Raw genomic sequence first — 13,406 nt, 5'->3', positions numbered from 1 at the left:
TCGGCAAGTTACTGAAACATTCATAATCTGCAACACAAAAGTAGCAAGAAAGTTCTGAATGTTGTATGTTGCTTGTATTGTGTCCACAGAAATTGATTAGAATTAAGGTTCACACGCGTGTTAACACAGAGAAGGCTGCATAGTAACATGTTGATCTGTAGAGGAAAATATAACGACTGATTCCAACATGACTTTTGCTAATGAGCTACTTTGTTCATGCCCCACATGTTAGTACATCTGTGACATGCAAGGACTACAAGTTAGTGTTTTACATGTAGTTGTACAAACTCAAAATGAAGGGAAAAAACAGAACAAGAGATGGACTTCGCATATCATGAAAACAGCCTCCTGGCAACATGGCAGCACGACAACGGACAAGAATACTCAGACAAATATTTTAATAGAGATGTAATTAACAGTGAAAATATTGCACTTCAAACTGCAATGCAGTGTACACTTCAGTGCCCTTCCTAAAGAATTGTGCCATGATTTGCATGGACAAAGCACTGAACACATGGCACAATAAACAATTCTTAAATAAACAGAACAGTTTACAGAATAACAGAACAGAATAACAGTTGATGAACATAAAATTTAACATAAAATGTGACTATTCATTCTCATGGCTTGAAAAACATCACAGCAAAGATATTGTACTTCAACCTGTGCAACACATTGTGCACTTGACTGCCATAACATTCTAACGCAGTGCACCATGATCTGCGTGAACTGAGATTATGAAAAGAGGGGAAAAAAATAAGCAGGGAATGAAAAATTGATGCATCGTGCATTCCGAAGACTAGGCATCCTCAACAAGTGAGCAAAGAACTGAAAACTTGCGATGACTCATAAATAATCTTTAAATAAGCAGAATTACAATAGCGTGGTCGACGAGGAACACGTGAATTCAACATAAAATGTGGCTATTGATTCTCATGGCTTGAAAACATCACAGCAATGATATTGTACCTCAACCTGTGCAAGGTAGTGTTCACTTTGCTGCCCTGTGCATGCATTCTCAAAGTTTGCATCATGATCTGTATGAATTGAGACTCAGAAAACAAAATTGAACAAGACATTGGGGCATCGTGCATTCTGAAGACTAGGCATCCTTAACAACACGTGAGTATCCAACAAATTCATTCCGAAATTTATTTTCTATGAAAACCACCAAAAGCTACGGTACACTGAGGCACTGAAGAGATAAGAAGGCAGAAAAGCAGCGCTTGTTTTGTGCTGCTAAGCTGAGAGCCTCATCTAATGCGTGGCAGTAGTATTATACTGCTGAGAATTCCTGCCCGATTGCCCTGCGCAATGATAAGCACAAAGTTTTCGACTGCGATTTGACAAAATTGTTAAATGATAAACCGAGGAAATTTTGGAAGGTCGTCAACCCTATTGAATCATGTTGTCACTCTAACGAATTCGGAGAAACCACTGGAGATCTCGAATGTGATAACACCTTCAACATCGTTTTTAGCACATATTTGCCTACGCCACCGGCCAGAACTCCGTCTACTATGCCTGCTATCACAATATTTCATGATGAAATTTTATCTTTGTTATATAACACTAATCTTTCTTCACCGACAAGCGCCATTAATATTAATTGCAAGCTGTTAAAGGGCACCAGACATACCATTACTACATATCTGTGTATTTCCTTTTATCATTCACTCTCTGTAGGTCACATGCCAAATGATTGGAAAGTGCAGTAGGTCGATCCTATCTTCAAATCTGGCAAAAGAAGATTGCCCACTAAAGTACTGCCCTATCTCATTAGAAGTTAAAAAGGCCTTTGCAAGACATAAAACAGGGAAAAGCGGCAGAAGATGGACTACCAGTCGATTTAATCCAATGATAAAGGAGACATAATGCTTGAAAAACTAGCGGCCCTTTATCTGACTGTCTATGGACTTCAAGGGTCCCAGAGAACTGGAGGAATGGCAATATTATACTAATCCACAAAACAAGACATTAAAGAATTGACACATTATAGGCTCATTAGCTTACTTCCGGTATTTTGTAATCGCCAAGATAATCTCCAATTGAATAAGGGCAACACTGGACTTCAGTCAACCAAGGGAACAGGCAGGTTCCATGAAAGGATACTCTACATTGGATCGTATCCATGTCATCAATTACGTTAAATCCGCAGAGCACAATCGGCTTCTCTATATGGCTTTCATAGATTAAGAAAAGGCATTTGATCCCATAGAGATGCCAGCAGTCGTAGACGCATTACGTAATCAAGGAGTACAGACCGCTTATGTAAATATCTTGGAAAACATCTACCGAGATTCCACAGCTACCTTATCCTACACAAGTAGGAAGATACCTATAAAGAGTGGGGTCACACAAGGAGACACAATGTCTCCATTGCTATTTTCTGCATGCTTGGAAGAAGTATTCAAGCTATTAAAGTAGGAAGGCTTAGAAGCAAGGATCAATGGTAAATATCTCGTTAACCTTCGATTTGCAGATGACATTGTCCCGTTCAGGAACACTGGGGACGAGTTATAAGAAATGATTTAGGACCTCAACAGAGAAAGTATAAGAGTGGGGCTGAAGATTAATATGCAGAAGACAAAGATGATCATAAATAGTTGGGCAAGGGAACAAGAGTTCAGGATCGCCAGTCAGCCTCTCGAGTCTGTGAAGGAGTATGGTAACCTAGGCCAATTACTCAGGGGACACTGATCATGAGAAGGAAATTCATAGAAGAATAAAAATGGGCTGGAGCGCATTCAGCACGCATTGTCAGATACTGACTGGAAGCTTCCCATTATCATTAAAAAGAAAGGTGTACAATCAGTGCATTCTGCCAGTGCTGACATATGAAGCAGAAACTTGAGACTGACAAAGAAGCTCAAAAACAAGTTAAGGACCGCACAAAGAGCTATGGAATGAAGAATGCTAGGTGTAACGTTAAGAGACAGGAAGAGAGCAAACGGGTAGCCAATACTCTAATTGGCATTAAGACAAAAAATGGAGCTAGGCAGGCCATATAATGAGTTGGTTAGGTAATCGGTGGACCATTAGGGTTACAGAATGGGCACCAAGAGAAAGAAAGCGCAGCCGAGGCCGGCAGAAGACTAGGTGGGGTGATGAAAAGAAATTCGCAGGTGATAGCTGGAATCTATTGGCACAGGACAGGGGTCATTGGAGATCACAGTAAGAAGCCTTTGTCCTGTATTGGACATCAAATAGGCTGATTGATGGTGGTGATTGTCATTAAGTGTCCCGTGCAAAATCATTCAGCATGTCATTTACTCTCATATCGTGGCGTTTCTCGATAAAAATGCTTTTAATTGATCCCAGCGTGGCTTTCAAAAGGGGATTCTTATGCGAGACACAACTGTCCGTTTTCATTCATGATTTGCATGTTAACTTGACACCAACATACAAAGTGATGCCATTTTCTTAGATTATGCAAAAGTGTCTGACAAAGTGGCGCATCAACGATTTCTATTAAAACTAAACCAGTTAAAGCAGTGCACCATGATCTGTACGAACCGACTAACAACAGAAAAAGAAAATAAATATTAAATAAAAATTGGGCCATCGTGCATTCTGAAGACAAGGCATCCTCTATGCATGAGCAAAACATTGAACACTTATGGCAACTCAATAAATCGTCGCTAAATAAGCAGAATCAGTGTGGCTGATGAGGAACACATGAATTAAACACAAAACCCGAGCATTCATTCTTATGGCTTAAAAACTCCACAGCAAAGATACTACACTTCAACTTGTGCAAGGTAGTGTACCCTTCACTGTCCCATCAGAGCATGCTAAAACAGTGCGCTAAAGTGAAAACACTGTGTACTTAAATTTAGGTACACGTTAAAAAATCCCAGGTGGTGCAACTTTCGGGAGTCCCACACTACGGCGTGCCTCACTATCAAATATTGGTTCTGGCACGTAAAACCCCCTAATTTAATTGTTTTAAAATAGTGCACCATGATCTGTATGTACCGAGATTAAGAAAAGAAAGAAAAAGAGCAGTGGACAAGAAATGGGAGCGTCATGCATGTGAATTGAGAGTAAGAAAAGAAAGAAAAAAGAGCACTGAACAAGAAACTGGAGCATCAGGTACGATTAATACTATTTTTGTAGCTTTTCCGTTAAAGCTTTGATCAACTCCAGCTGGGCAGTCTGGTACACTTGGTTGCTCCGCCTTTCCTCAAGAAGTGCAGCCAGCTCAGTTTTTCGCAGCTCAAGCTCCTGCTCCCTCAGCCTCACGTTGTCGTCATGCTGGCGGATGTGGAGCTGCATTTTGTCGTCGTGCTGGCGTATCTGGAGGGCCAGTCTCTCCCGGTCAAGTTCATGACCAAGCATGCGCATTTGCATTTCCTGGTCTGACCGGGCCTCCAGATACGCCAGGGTGGCTTCATTATGCCCTCGTGTGCCTGCACAAATCAAACAAGGGACATAAGAAATGTTATGAAACGTTTCTGAACTTCATGCTTAGAAGCACAAGCAGTGCTTTTTTGAAGGTGACAAATGCAGCATTGAGTACAAGGACACACGTGTGTCTTGTACTCAGGGACACTACAGTAAAAGCTCATTAATGCGACACCCGTTAATTTGAAAATTTGGGTAATTCGGATGGCTCTATTGGTACCGGCCAAAGTGTATGGTAGTCTATGGGCCCAAACCTTCGTTAATTTGTCAGAATTCGGCCCCGCACCGCTTAATTCAGACAAATGCTGACGGTTGCCGCTACACGAAAGTGTGGTAAAGCAGCGCAGCGTCGCCGAATGTCAGTGTCTTCTTTCTTTGCTCCACTGCGCCTTCGATGCCATTTTTCCTTGTGTTGTCGAGTCGGCATCATCTCTTCTTGCGGAGTTGTCTCTTTTCGTTGTGACCATGTTTTGCATGCCACAAGCATCCTGTGCTACGGTGATGGCAACGCCGTCAAAGCGGGAGAAGTACGAAGCCAACAACTTGGCGACTAAGGTGGAAATTTTGCAGGCTTTGAAGAACGGCGAATTGCGACAGCACATGATGACCAAGTACAACGTGAAGCAGAGCACGTTGGGAACGTACGTGAAAATGAACAGATTCTTCAAGCCTTCGAAAGCGATGAGTTTCAAGCATCAAGAAAGCGGTTGCGAACCGCAGCTTTGCTCCAGTAGGTTACTGACTGCTGCAACGCACATCTGTCAGTCTGGCAGGTCCTAACTGTCAGTCTGGACCTGCAGAGAATGCTACAATGGATTTCATAGTAGCCGACGTGAAATTCGCCATTCTCAGGGCGGATTTTCTGCGCCACTTCAGACTGTTAGTCGACGTGCATAAGCGGAAGTTACAGGACCCTGTGTCACAAAGCGATGTAAAAGGCAAGCCTTCAAGACATACGCTGCTCAGCCCTATGCTGATCAAGCCAGCAGGCCCTCTTCGTTTCACTTCCATACTGAGCCAATTTTCTAACCAGACACACCAGCGCCAAGTGGGATCCCCAGTAATACACAATGTGTTTCACCACATCACCACTACTGGACCAACGGTTTACGCTCGACTATGTCGATTGTCGCCCGAGAAACTGGTGGTGGCACGACAGGAATTCGACCATATGTTGGAGTTGGGTATCATCCAACCATCTTCCAGTCCTTGGGCATCTCCCCTTCATATGTTCCCTAAGCAATCATCCGGTGACTGGCGTCCTTGCGGGTACTATCGAGCGCTGAACAGTGTCACAATGCCCGACAGGTACCCCGTGCCACATATTCACGACATACTGGCACCTGCACAACAGATGCATTGATGCCTCGTGTACAGTTCATTAAGGGGTCAACGTGCAACATTGTTCAAGGTACCATTAAAAACAAATAAATGGCCGTACTGAAAAAAAATAATAGAACAGCCTGATCTGGGTGTACAAACCCCCACCACCCTCTTTCTGTCGCATGCTAAATACAACTCCCCTTTCTGAATGCATCAGAAGCCACATCGGGCCAGTAACTACTGTTTAGCTCACCCAAAAATGTAAAGTAGAAGTTTTAGCGTGGTCGCAGAACGCAGAAACGCTTACTGAAACCATGTATTACAATCGGCCACTAGGCCAATTTTTATGAAATTTGTTGCACTTGAGAGAAAAAAAAGTCTAGTGACTGTTGGAAGCGAAACTATGATTTAAGGCCTGAATCTTTTTTTCAAGAACTTAGTAAGTTTGTAAAAAAATAAAAGCACGAAGTTTACAACTTTGTAGCTCTGCACCAAGAACAGATGCGCAGTTCTGTAAGCTATGCCCATTACAGCATTCAAAACAAATTCGACATCAACTTATATTGTGCATGGATTTGCTACACTGTTTATAAGAGTATTGCGAAAGTCCTACTCACATGTTAGTGGTCTATTTCAGAAGCATGCATACTATGTCAACTATGTCCGCTTTAAATGTACAGTTAGATGCAATTCACAGAGTTATATAATTTTTCTTTACTGTGCTACATTGCCGTAAACTTCACAGTAACCTTTTCAGAAAATTTTGGATTTTGAGCCATTTTTATTTTTAAAATTGACAGCGTAAATAAAAAACTTACTACCAACAGTCATTATATTTAACCTTTTTCTTTGAGATGCAACAAATTTCATCAAATTCGGTGCAATGGTTGCTAATAAAAATGATATCTCATTTTCTGTGGATTTAGATTGAAGCTCCTGAGCTAAACCTTCCTCTTAAGGTCGCAATAGTTAACTACGTGATGATTCTATGTTCCTTGCTTGCTGCATGGCTCGGTCCTGCTCTCCTTCCCAATTTTTTTAGTGACAGCTCCTTGCACAGCATGCAGAAAACCAAACAGTCATGTCATGGAACTGGCCCAATCCTCAATGCATTCACACTAATTTTCAGAATTGTACACTCATACATGAATAACACTTCACACTTGCTACAATGAAAGCAAAAGAAAGCACCACGCAGTTCGCACCCGGTGTAACACTGCAGAACCACAAGCTCAACCATGGTCGGAATATGCAACTATCTGCAAACAAGTGCCGAACTGCACAATGCACGAGCCTACGCTATGCACCAATCCAACTGACGAGTTTGCAGTGGCCACCGGAACCGAAGACTGTGGTAACAACAGTGCGCAAAACACACATGAGCGTAACACGAAGCCCTTCACTGCATTCCACTGCACCCTACTGCCAGACTTGGTCAGTAATGCAGACAAGCGCTTGTGACACCAGGTTCTTTGTGAAGAAAGTTATTTACCTCTCAGTGGTGTCCTTCGTACACGAGGGGTCGCTAGTACAGGGGCAGCAGGTGGCAATGGTCTGTTGCTGCTGTTGCCATGCACGGTCCCATGGCAGGTGCCCGTTGCATTTGCAGGAAGCTCTTAAAATGCAAAATTTAATAAAATTAACCTTAATATTGCCTGAGTGTGCATTTAGGAATTCTGTAACATCAGGCAGTACTGGCACTAACTGCAGTAAAGCCGTGCGGAAAATTGGCTTTTCACTTGAATTTCAGACATGCAGTATTCACTGGACTAATGCAGCTTTGCTGAATTGTACATACTACAAACAGTATGACCATATAGGTGTGACAATACTTTTATAGGCAAGGGGACAGTTATATGACATACACCAATAGTGTGTTTAAAAACTACCATCATTACCAATGTGGCCTCACTTGATTATTATTTATGCAAGTGCTGACAGAAAGCATTCGGAATGTGTTAAGCAGGCAGTTGGCAGCATCCAATCAGTTATATTATTGAAGCGTAAAATACTGGCCTTACTATTACTGGCTGCACTGCTAGTACCACAATGTATACAGCGTGTCTGTGGTGCCAGAGGGAAATGAATGAATGAATGTGTGGTTTTTATTGGCGCAAGGGCCAGGTATGGCCAAAGAGTGCCATGCCAGTGTTAGTGATTTCGCAGTGGAGTGATACATTCTATTAAGTTGATGTGACGTGGCTGTAAAGGGGCCTAAAAAATAGTCGCTCTAAAGGCTGTAAAATCTACATGTAGTAAGATTATGGCGATGGCTAACGACGTGTACTATCAGCCTTAAAGTACATTACGAAAATGAAGATATGCAAAGCATGTCAGAATCAAATACTGGCCACAGCACTATGGCCTCACCAGAGCCTTTGAGACACAAGGTCCTGGAGGCATGTTATGCAATGCTGCTATCACAGCGGCATCCTCTGAAGAGAGGGAGCACTACGAATGTACGGGACTAATAACATGTAGAACAACACCATTGAAGAAACTGAGGACTGCTTTGGCGTTAAAATGCGGTTCTTTGCCAAGAACCATAGCCGGGTGAAGCGGGATACAATAGCGCTATGCCAGAGGAAAATGTTTCTTTCTCTCAGCTTCGGCTTCCCGACACTCAAGTAAGATGTGGAGGACGGTCACCCTCTCCCAGCATCTACCACAGGTTGAAGGTTCATTTCTAGAAAGTATAAAATTATGGGTCCCAAATGTGTGTCCTATTCTGAGATGACAGAATAGGAAATCTGTTCGTCGTGTTTTTGTTGCAGAGGGCCAAGAACCTAATTGTGGCTTTATCACCTGCAGTTTATTATTTGTTTCTATGTTCCACATGCATTGCCAGTGGTTTCGCAGTTTCCTTCGTAAGAAAGGCTTCGGGTCTGTGACAGGGACAGCAGCGGTAGGATTAACAGCATGTGATGCAATTGATGTGGCCATCTGGTCCGCCAGAACGTTACCCTTGATTCCCCTATGGCTGTGTACACAGCATATAATGATATGATGGTTAGCAAGATAAGCTTTACACAGCTCGGAACAGAGCTAAATAAGTACGGGATTTTTATGCTTACAGATTGACAACAAGGCTTTCACGACACTTAGGGAGTCTGTATACACAACTGCTTGTATATACATACAAGCAGTTGTATATACAGTATATATATACTGTGTATACCTTATTTATGGTGCAAGAGGGAGTGAAACGAATAAGATAGTTACCTTGCAATGGCAAACGGCCGTCATTGCCATCTGTGCCCACTGGTGACCTCTGTGCGGGGTTTTCGCGTGTGCAGTCACTGGGACTTGCCGGCTGCCCTTGAGGTGTAAAAAAATGGAGTATAAGATTTGCACATGAATCAGGTCATTGACAAATCTGCACAGTACAATCGAACTCTCTATGTGGCTTCCATAGATTCAGGAATATAATTGATGTTATTTGTTTCTATGGTTTAGTGTTTTAACATTTTAATGTTATCTGCATGTTTAAGGGTCTAAAAAAAATTGTTCCCCGATATTTCAGAAGTCCTAAATCTGCCACTCACATCAGCAGTTTTATGTTACTGACTGACAGCTAATAATTGCAGTGTCTGGCAATATTTTCTTATTTATGCAGGACTACCGTATTTATTTCAATATAGGTCACCCTTTATTTTCTGGAATGGTATGCAAAATGACCTATTGCCTCATACTCATTGCATCAAATTTTGATCTACATTCATGAAAAAGCTAACAATATTCATGAGCTAATGGAGTTCCTTCGACGCGCAGGCCATAAAGTCAGTCTGGAGATTATCCAGACTAGCTTCAAGAAATGCTGCTATCCAACGAACTCGGAACACAGTATGAGCAAATGCACTGTTCTGTGGAAATCAGCAATGTGGGGGAAGTTTCATGAAAGGAAAGAATTGTGTTATCCATCTGAAAGTAGCCTACAGCGACTAGGACCCCCCCCCCTCCCTTTTTTTTTCTTTAAAGAAAGCTGCACAGTTCCAAGAAAATTAATCCTGGCCTTGGGATTCAATCTGGGACTAATGCCTTTCCAGGAGAGTTCCTCCACTGACTGAGCTAACCAGAAGACAAGATGAGGAAGAATTAATTGAGAATTCAAAGCACCAGGATACTGATAGAGTAAACGAGTTCTGCAGAAACCCACGAAGTGGCGCCTATTATATGAGCACATTAACAATGTCTTCCTCAAGACAACAGGTAACAGATTACTTGAAGAATCGAGTACAAGCAGCACTATTTTACTGAGCTTTCATCATATGCACTGAGAAGAAGGTACTTTTACATACGACAACATGGCTCAGGCTCAGGCGATGCAGGCCATCCGCTTGAGGCCCACCTGCCCGGGTCATCAGGCTCCTCTTCTGGCTCCGGTACGAATATGTGTGCGTCGCTGGTCTCCCCTACAGATAGAAAAGAGCATAAAATTTCATGAAATTTAAAACAAAACCAGTAGCTTTGCTAACACTTAAGGCAGGTTCCTTGTACTGGTTCCTAACAGTTCAGTCATATGGAGGCGCGTGTGGTGAAATGTTTGCCTAAAGAATTTGTGGGAGAAAACTGCACTTTCAAGAGGAAGCAGCAGCACAGTTCTACATGATTTACACATTTTAAAATGCAGTCCCATAAAAAATAGCAGGCTTGAGGCATTATTATTATGGTAATTACAGTAATTACTTGGCTCTCATGATTCAAAACTGCAACTACACGGCTAAATAAAATGAACATGGTTTGCATACTTGAATGCAATCTTTCAGGAAGCCATACAGCGACCAATCTTAGGTGTGAAATGAATAAAGATAGCAATACATATGGTATGGCACAAGGGCATGAAGCATTGTATTTAGCAATCAAGTTAAGTGCTAACATCTCAACTCATGCACGTCACCCCCCCCCCTCCCCCAAAGAAGAATAAAAGAAAAAGTGAAGTAACAAGTCTCCTACCACAATCGGTGAAGCTGTCCACGGCAGCTGTCTTGCGGGTGCTGGGCTGGCGCTCCTTTGCCCGTGCGGCGCTCGCAGCAGCGTTTTTAGTGCCGCGGTGGCTCCGCACCGCTGACCTTGGCGGGCGGTAACTGCACTCGCGTGCCAGGTCTGCGACCTGCTGTAGCAGCCTGTGCACAGCCTCGTACTCTTCCTCCGTCCCTGATCTAGAAAAGCAAACAGGCGCGTTTAGAAAATTTGGCCGAAACGTGTTAGCTTAGGATATCGACGAGTAATAAACGTCTGGAACACTTACTTTTTCCTGTTTTTGATGTCGTCGAGCAAGAACTGTGCGAGGAGAAGGTCAAGCCGTTCTCTCACGCTGCGGATATTGCGAACCACTTGCGTGAGTTCGCGAAGTATATCCGTGATCTTCACCCACATCGTGGGGTCTTCAAACGGGTTGTGTGCCAACACTTCTTGTAGAATGATAATATCATCGCTCGGCAAGAATCGCCTGCGCGAGCGAACGCCGGGAGCGACAGCCATCTTGTAGTTCTTTGTTTTGTTTTTTTGGCTTGTCTTGACTCGGCTTATTCGGTCGTCGGTGTAGAAAAATCTGGCCACCTGGATCGGAGCGGACGGTACCGGGATCCGGCAATCCGGTAACGCAATACGGTATCCGGTAAAGTCATGCGCATGCGCAGTTCGCACCCGGTAAAACGCCCCAACGCTAACGGGGCGGCTTTCCGGACAAGCTAAACCTCTCTTATCTCTGTAGTGCTGCCTTTCCAATAACCTTGTTGACGATGAAGACTGTTCTCGCCGAGAGCGACAAAGGCGTCGCCACTGACACCGAGTGAATTGCGAAAGCACTCGTACGTTCACTGCATCTTGCGATTCATAGTGACGATAAATAAAGCGTGCTGCAGGTATCTGGCCTTCTTTCGTCATTCGCCGTTTCCTTGTGCGATCACGTGCCATTGCAATGGTAAACTATATCTTTTTCTGGGACATCAAAAGGGGCCCGTCCCCTCCCTCTGTCGTTACATTCGTGGTCACAATTTTCACGTGCAAGTACGGTAAGTGCGAATGATTAAAAAGGACAAGTTGGCAAGCGTGAAACTCGTTAGAATAAACAAGCTTACTTGGTGAATTCCTTTTTTAGGTGGAAAGCCTGAATTCGCTCGACGCAATATCGTCAGCATTGGCGCATTGTACAAAAATATCATTCGGAATGGCTCATACCCACATAACACCACAAAGAAATATCGAGTGCGAAGTATACTTGCAGCGCCGCGAGAATGATGCGCTGCTTTCGAGATCTTTCAGAAGCGTTGTCTTGCTGCGAATGCCACGTAGCAGGCCAGAGCCAAGGTAATGTTGCTTGCCGTCGTTTGGAGATACACACAATATCTTAATTCCGCCTAATTAGATAACTAGCCATAATTAATTATTGGACTTCCGAAATATTATAATTACCTTAAAAGTGGGAGTGAGAAAATTGTAGAGCGACATGAAACACTCCTGATACAGCTTTCTGTTGCTCAATACGTGCTACTTACGTGTTTTTCTGAGCGTGAAAGAAGCTTGGAAATGCACGGAACATTGCCGCGGGACCAGCCGCTCCAGGCGATTTTGCGGGTATTCGCTGGCTTCTTTCACGCTCGGAAAAACAATTTTTTGTAGCACGTATTGAGCAAGAGAAAGCTGTATTGGGAGTTTTTCATTTCGCTCTAAAATTTTACATTGCAACCTTTGATCTGATTAGAACATATGAGAAGTTGAATTATTTAGCACTAATTAACCATTTACGCGGAATGAAATAAATTTTCGTATCTCTAAGCGATTGTAGACAAACGATCTCGGTTATTTCCAGCTACGTTGCATTCACATATTTTTAAACTCTGGTTAAAGTTAGCTCGGACGCCCTGTTACGAACGCTTTGAACCTCCAAAATCCAAGAGAAATATCAGCAAGCACCGCACGGCCCTAAATAATTATATTTTCTAACTCCTCCTCTAGCGTTAACACATGGTTCTCATCAAATTTCAGCCAGTGACTTGGTTATATTCCTAGGTGTTGTTTTTAAATTTGACTCTCATATTAAGAAAAAGAAACGGCATTTGTCATTCGCGCTTCAATAAACCCACGCACCTCCATTTCACTCAAGGCTCTTTTGTCACTTTACTTTCATTCATAGTCACATGAACTATAGAATTCCTGCCTGGGCCAACACGTACAATTGCCAGCTGTCATCAGTTCAGCATTAACGATATGAAGCCATTCGTATCATTACTAGAAGTCCTCGCCAGTGAAATGCATCCATTGTTAAGAATGGCGAGCTGCAAGGCAAGATTGCCACCCAGTTACGACTGGGCGACACGACGCGCATCCCCCACTGTTAAGAATGGCGAGCTTCAAGGCAAGATTGCCACCCAGTTACGACTGGGCGACACGACGCGCATCTCCCCCTCACCGTCGCTGCAGCTAGGAGGCGTTCGAAGAAGCGGCCTTTGTGCTGAAAACCGCCTCCTTCCACCAGCCCCATCGACATTGTGACGGAACGAGTTCGGTGTGCGAACAATGGTTCCGGAGTTCTCCAGCGCGGACCTGATCTGATATGCATCGACAAGCTGCCGCGGGAAAGTCGTATTTTGGTGTTTCCCATGCCTCGGCGTGACGCAAGACAACGAGCTACCCACGATTGGCACCGATACTTCCCGGAACGGCACCCCTCCAAC

The 13,406-nt window shown here is 43.4% G+C and overlaps 1 protein-coding gene across 1 annotated transcript; it reads right to left on the bottom strand.

Moving 5' to 3' along the window:
* Window positions 1-3,786: 3,786 nt before the first annotated feature.
* Window positions 3,787-11,106, bottom strand: LOC139047013 (uncharacterized). Its single transcript, XM_070520948.1, has 6 exons — window positions 10,979-11,106; window positions 10,684-10,889; window positions 10,029-10,142; window positions 8,953-9,048; window positions 7,223-7,345; window positions 3,787-4,412 (listed from the first exon to the last, which is right to left on the bottom strand). Exons 1-6 carry the CDS (start codon window positions 11,104-11,106, stop codon window positions 4,108-4,110), a joined length of 972 nt encoding a protein of 323 aa, XP_070377049.1. The 3' UTR covers window positions 3,787-4,107.
* Window positions 11,107-13,406: the final 2,300 nt, after the last annotated feature.

This window comes from Dermacentor albipictus, chromosome 6, assembly GCF_038994185.2.
Source record: "Dermacentor albipictus isolate Rhodes 1998 colony chromosome 6, USDA_Dalb.pri_finalv2, whole genome shotgun sequence".
NCBI classification, from domain to species: Eukaryota; Metazoa; Arthropoda; class Arachnida; order Ixodida; family Ixodidae; genus Dermacentor; species Dermacentor albipictus.
The sequence above is the reverse complement of the archived record's forward strand: the minus strand, read 5'-3'. Positions and strand labels throughout refer to the sequence as shown.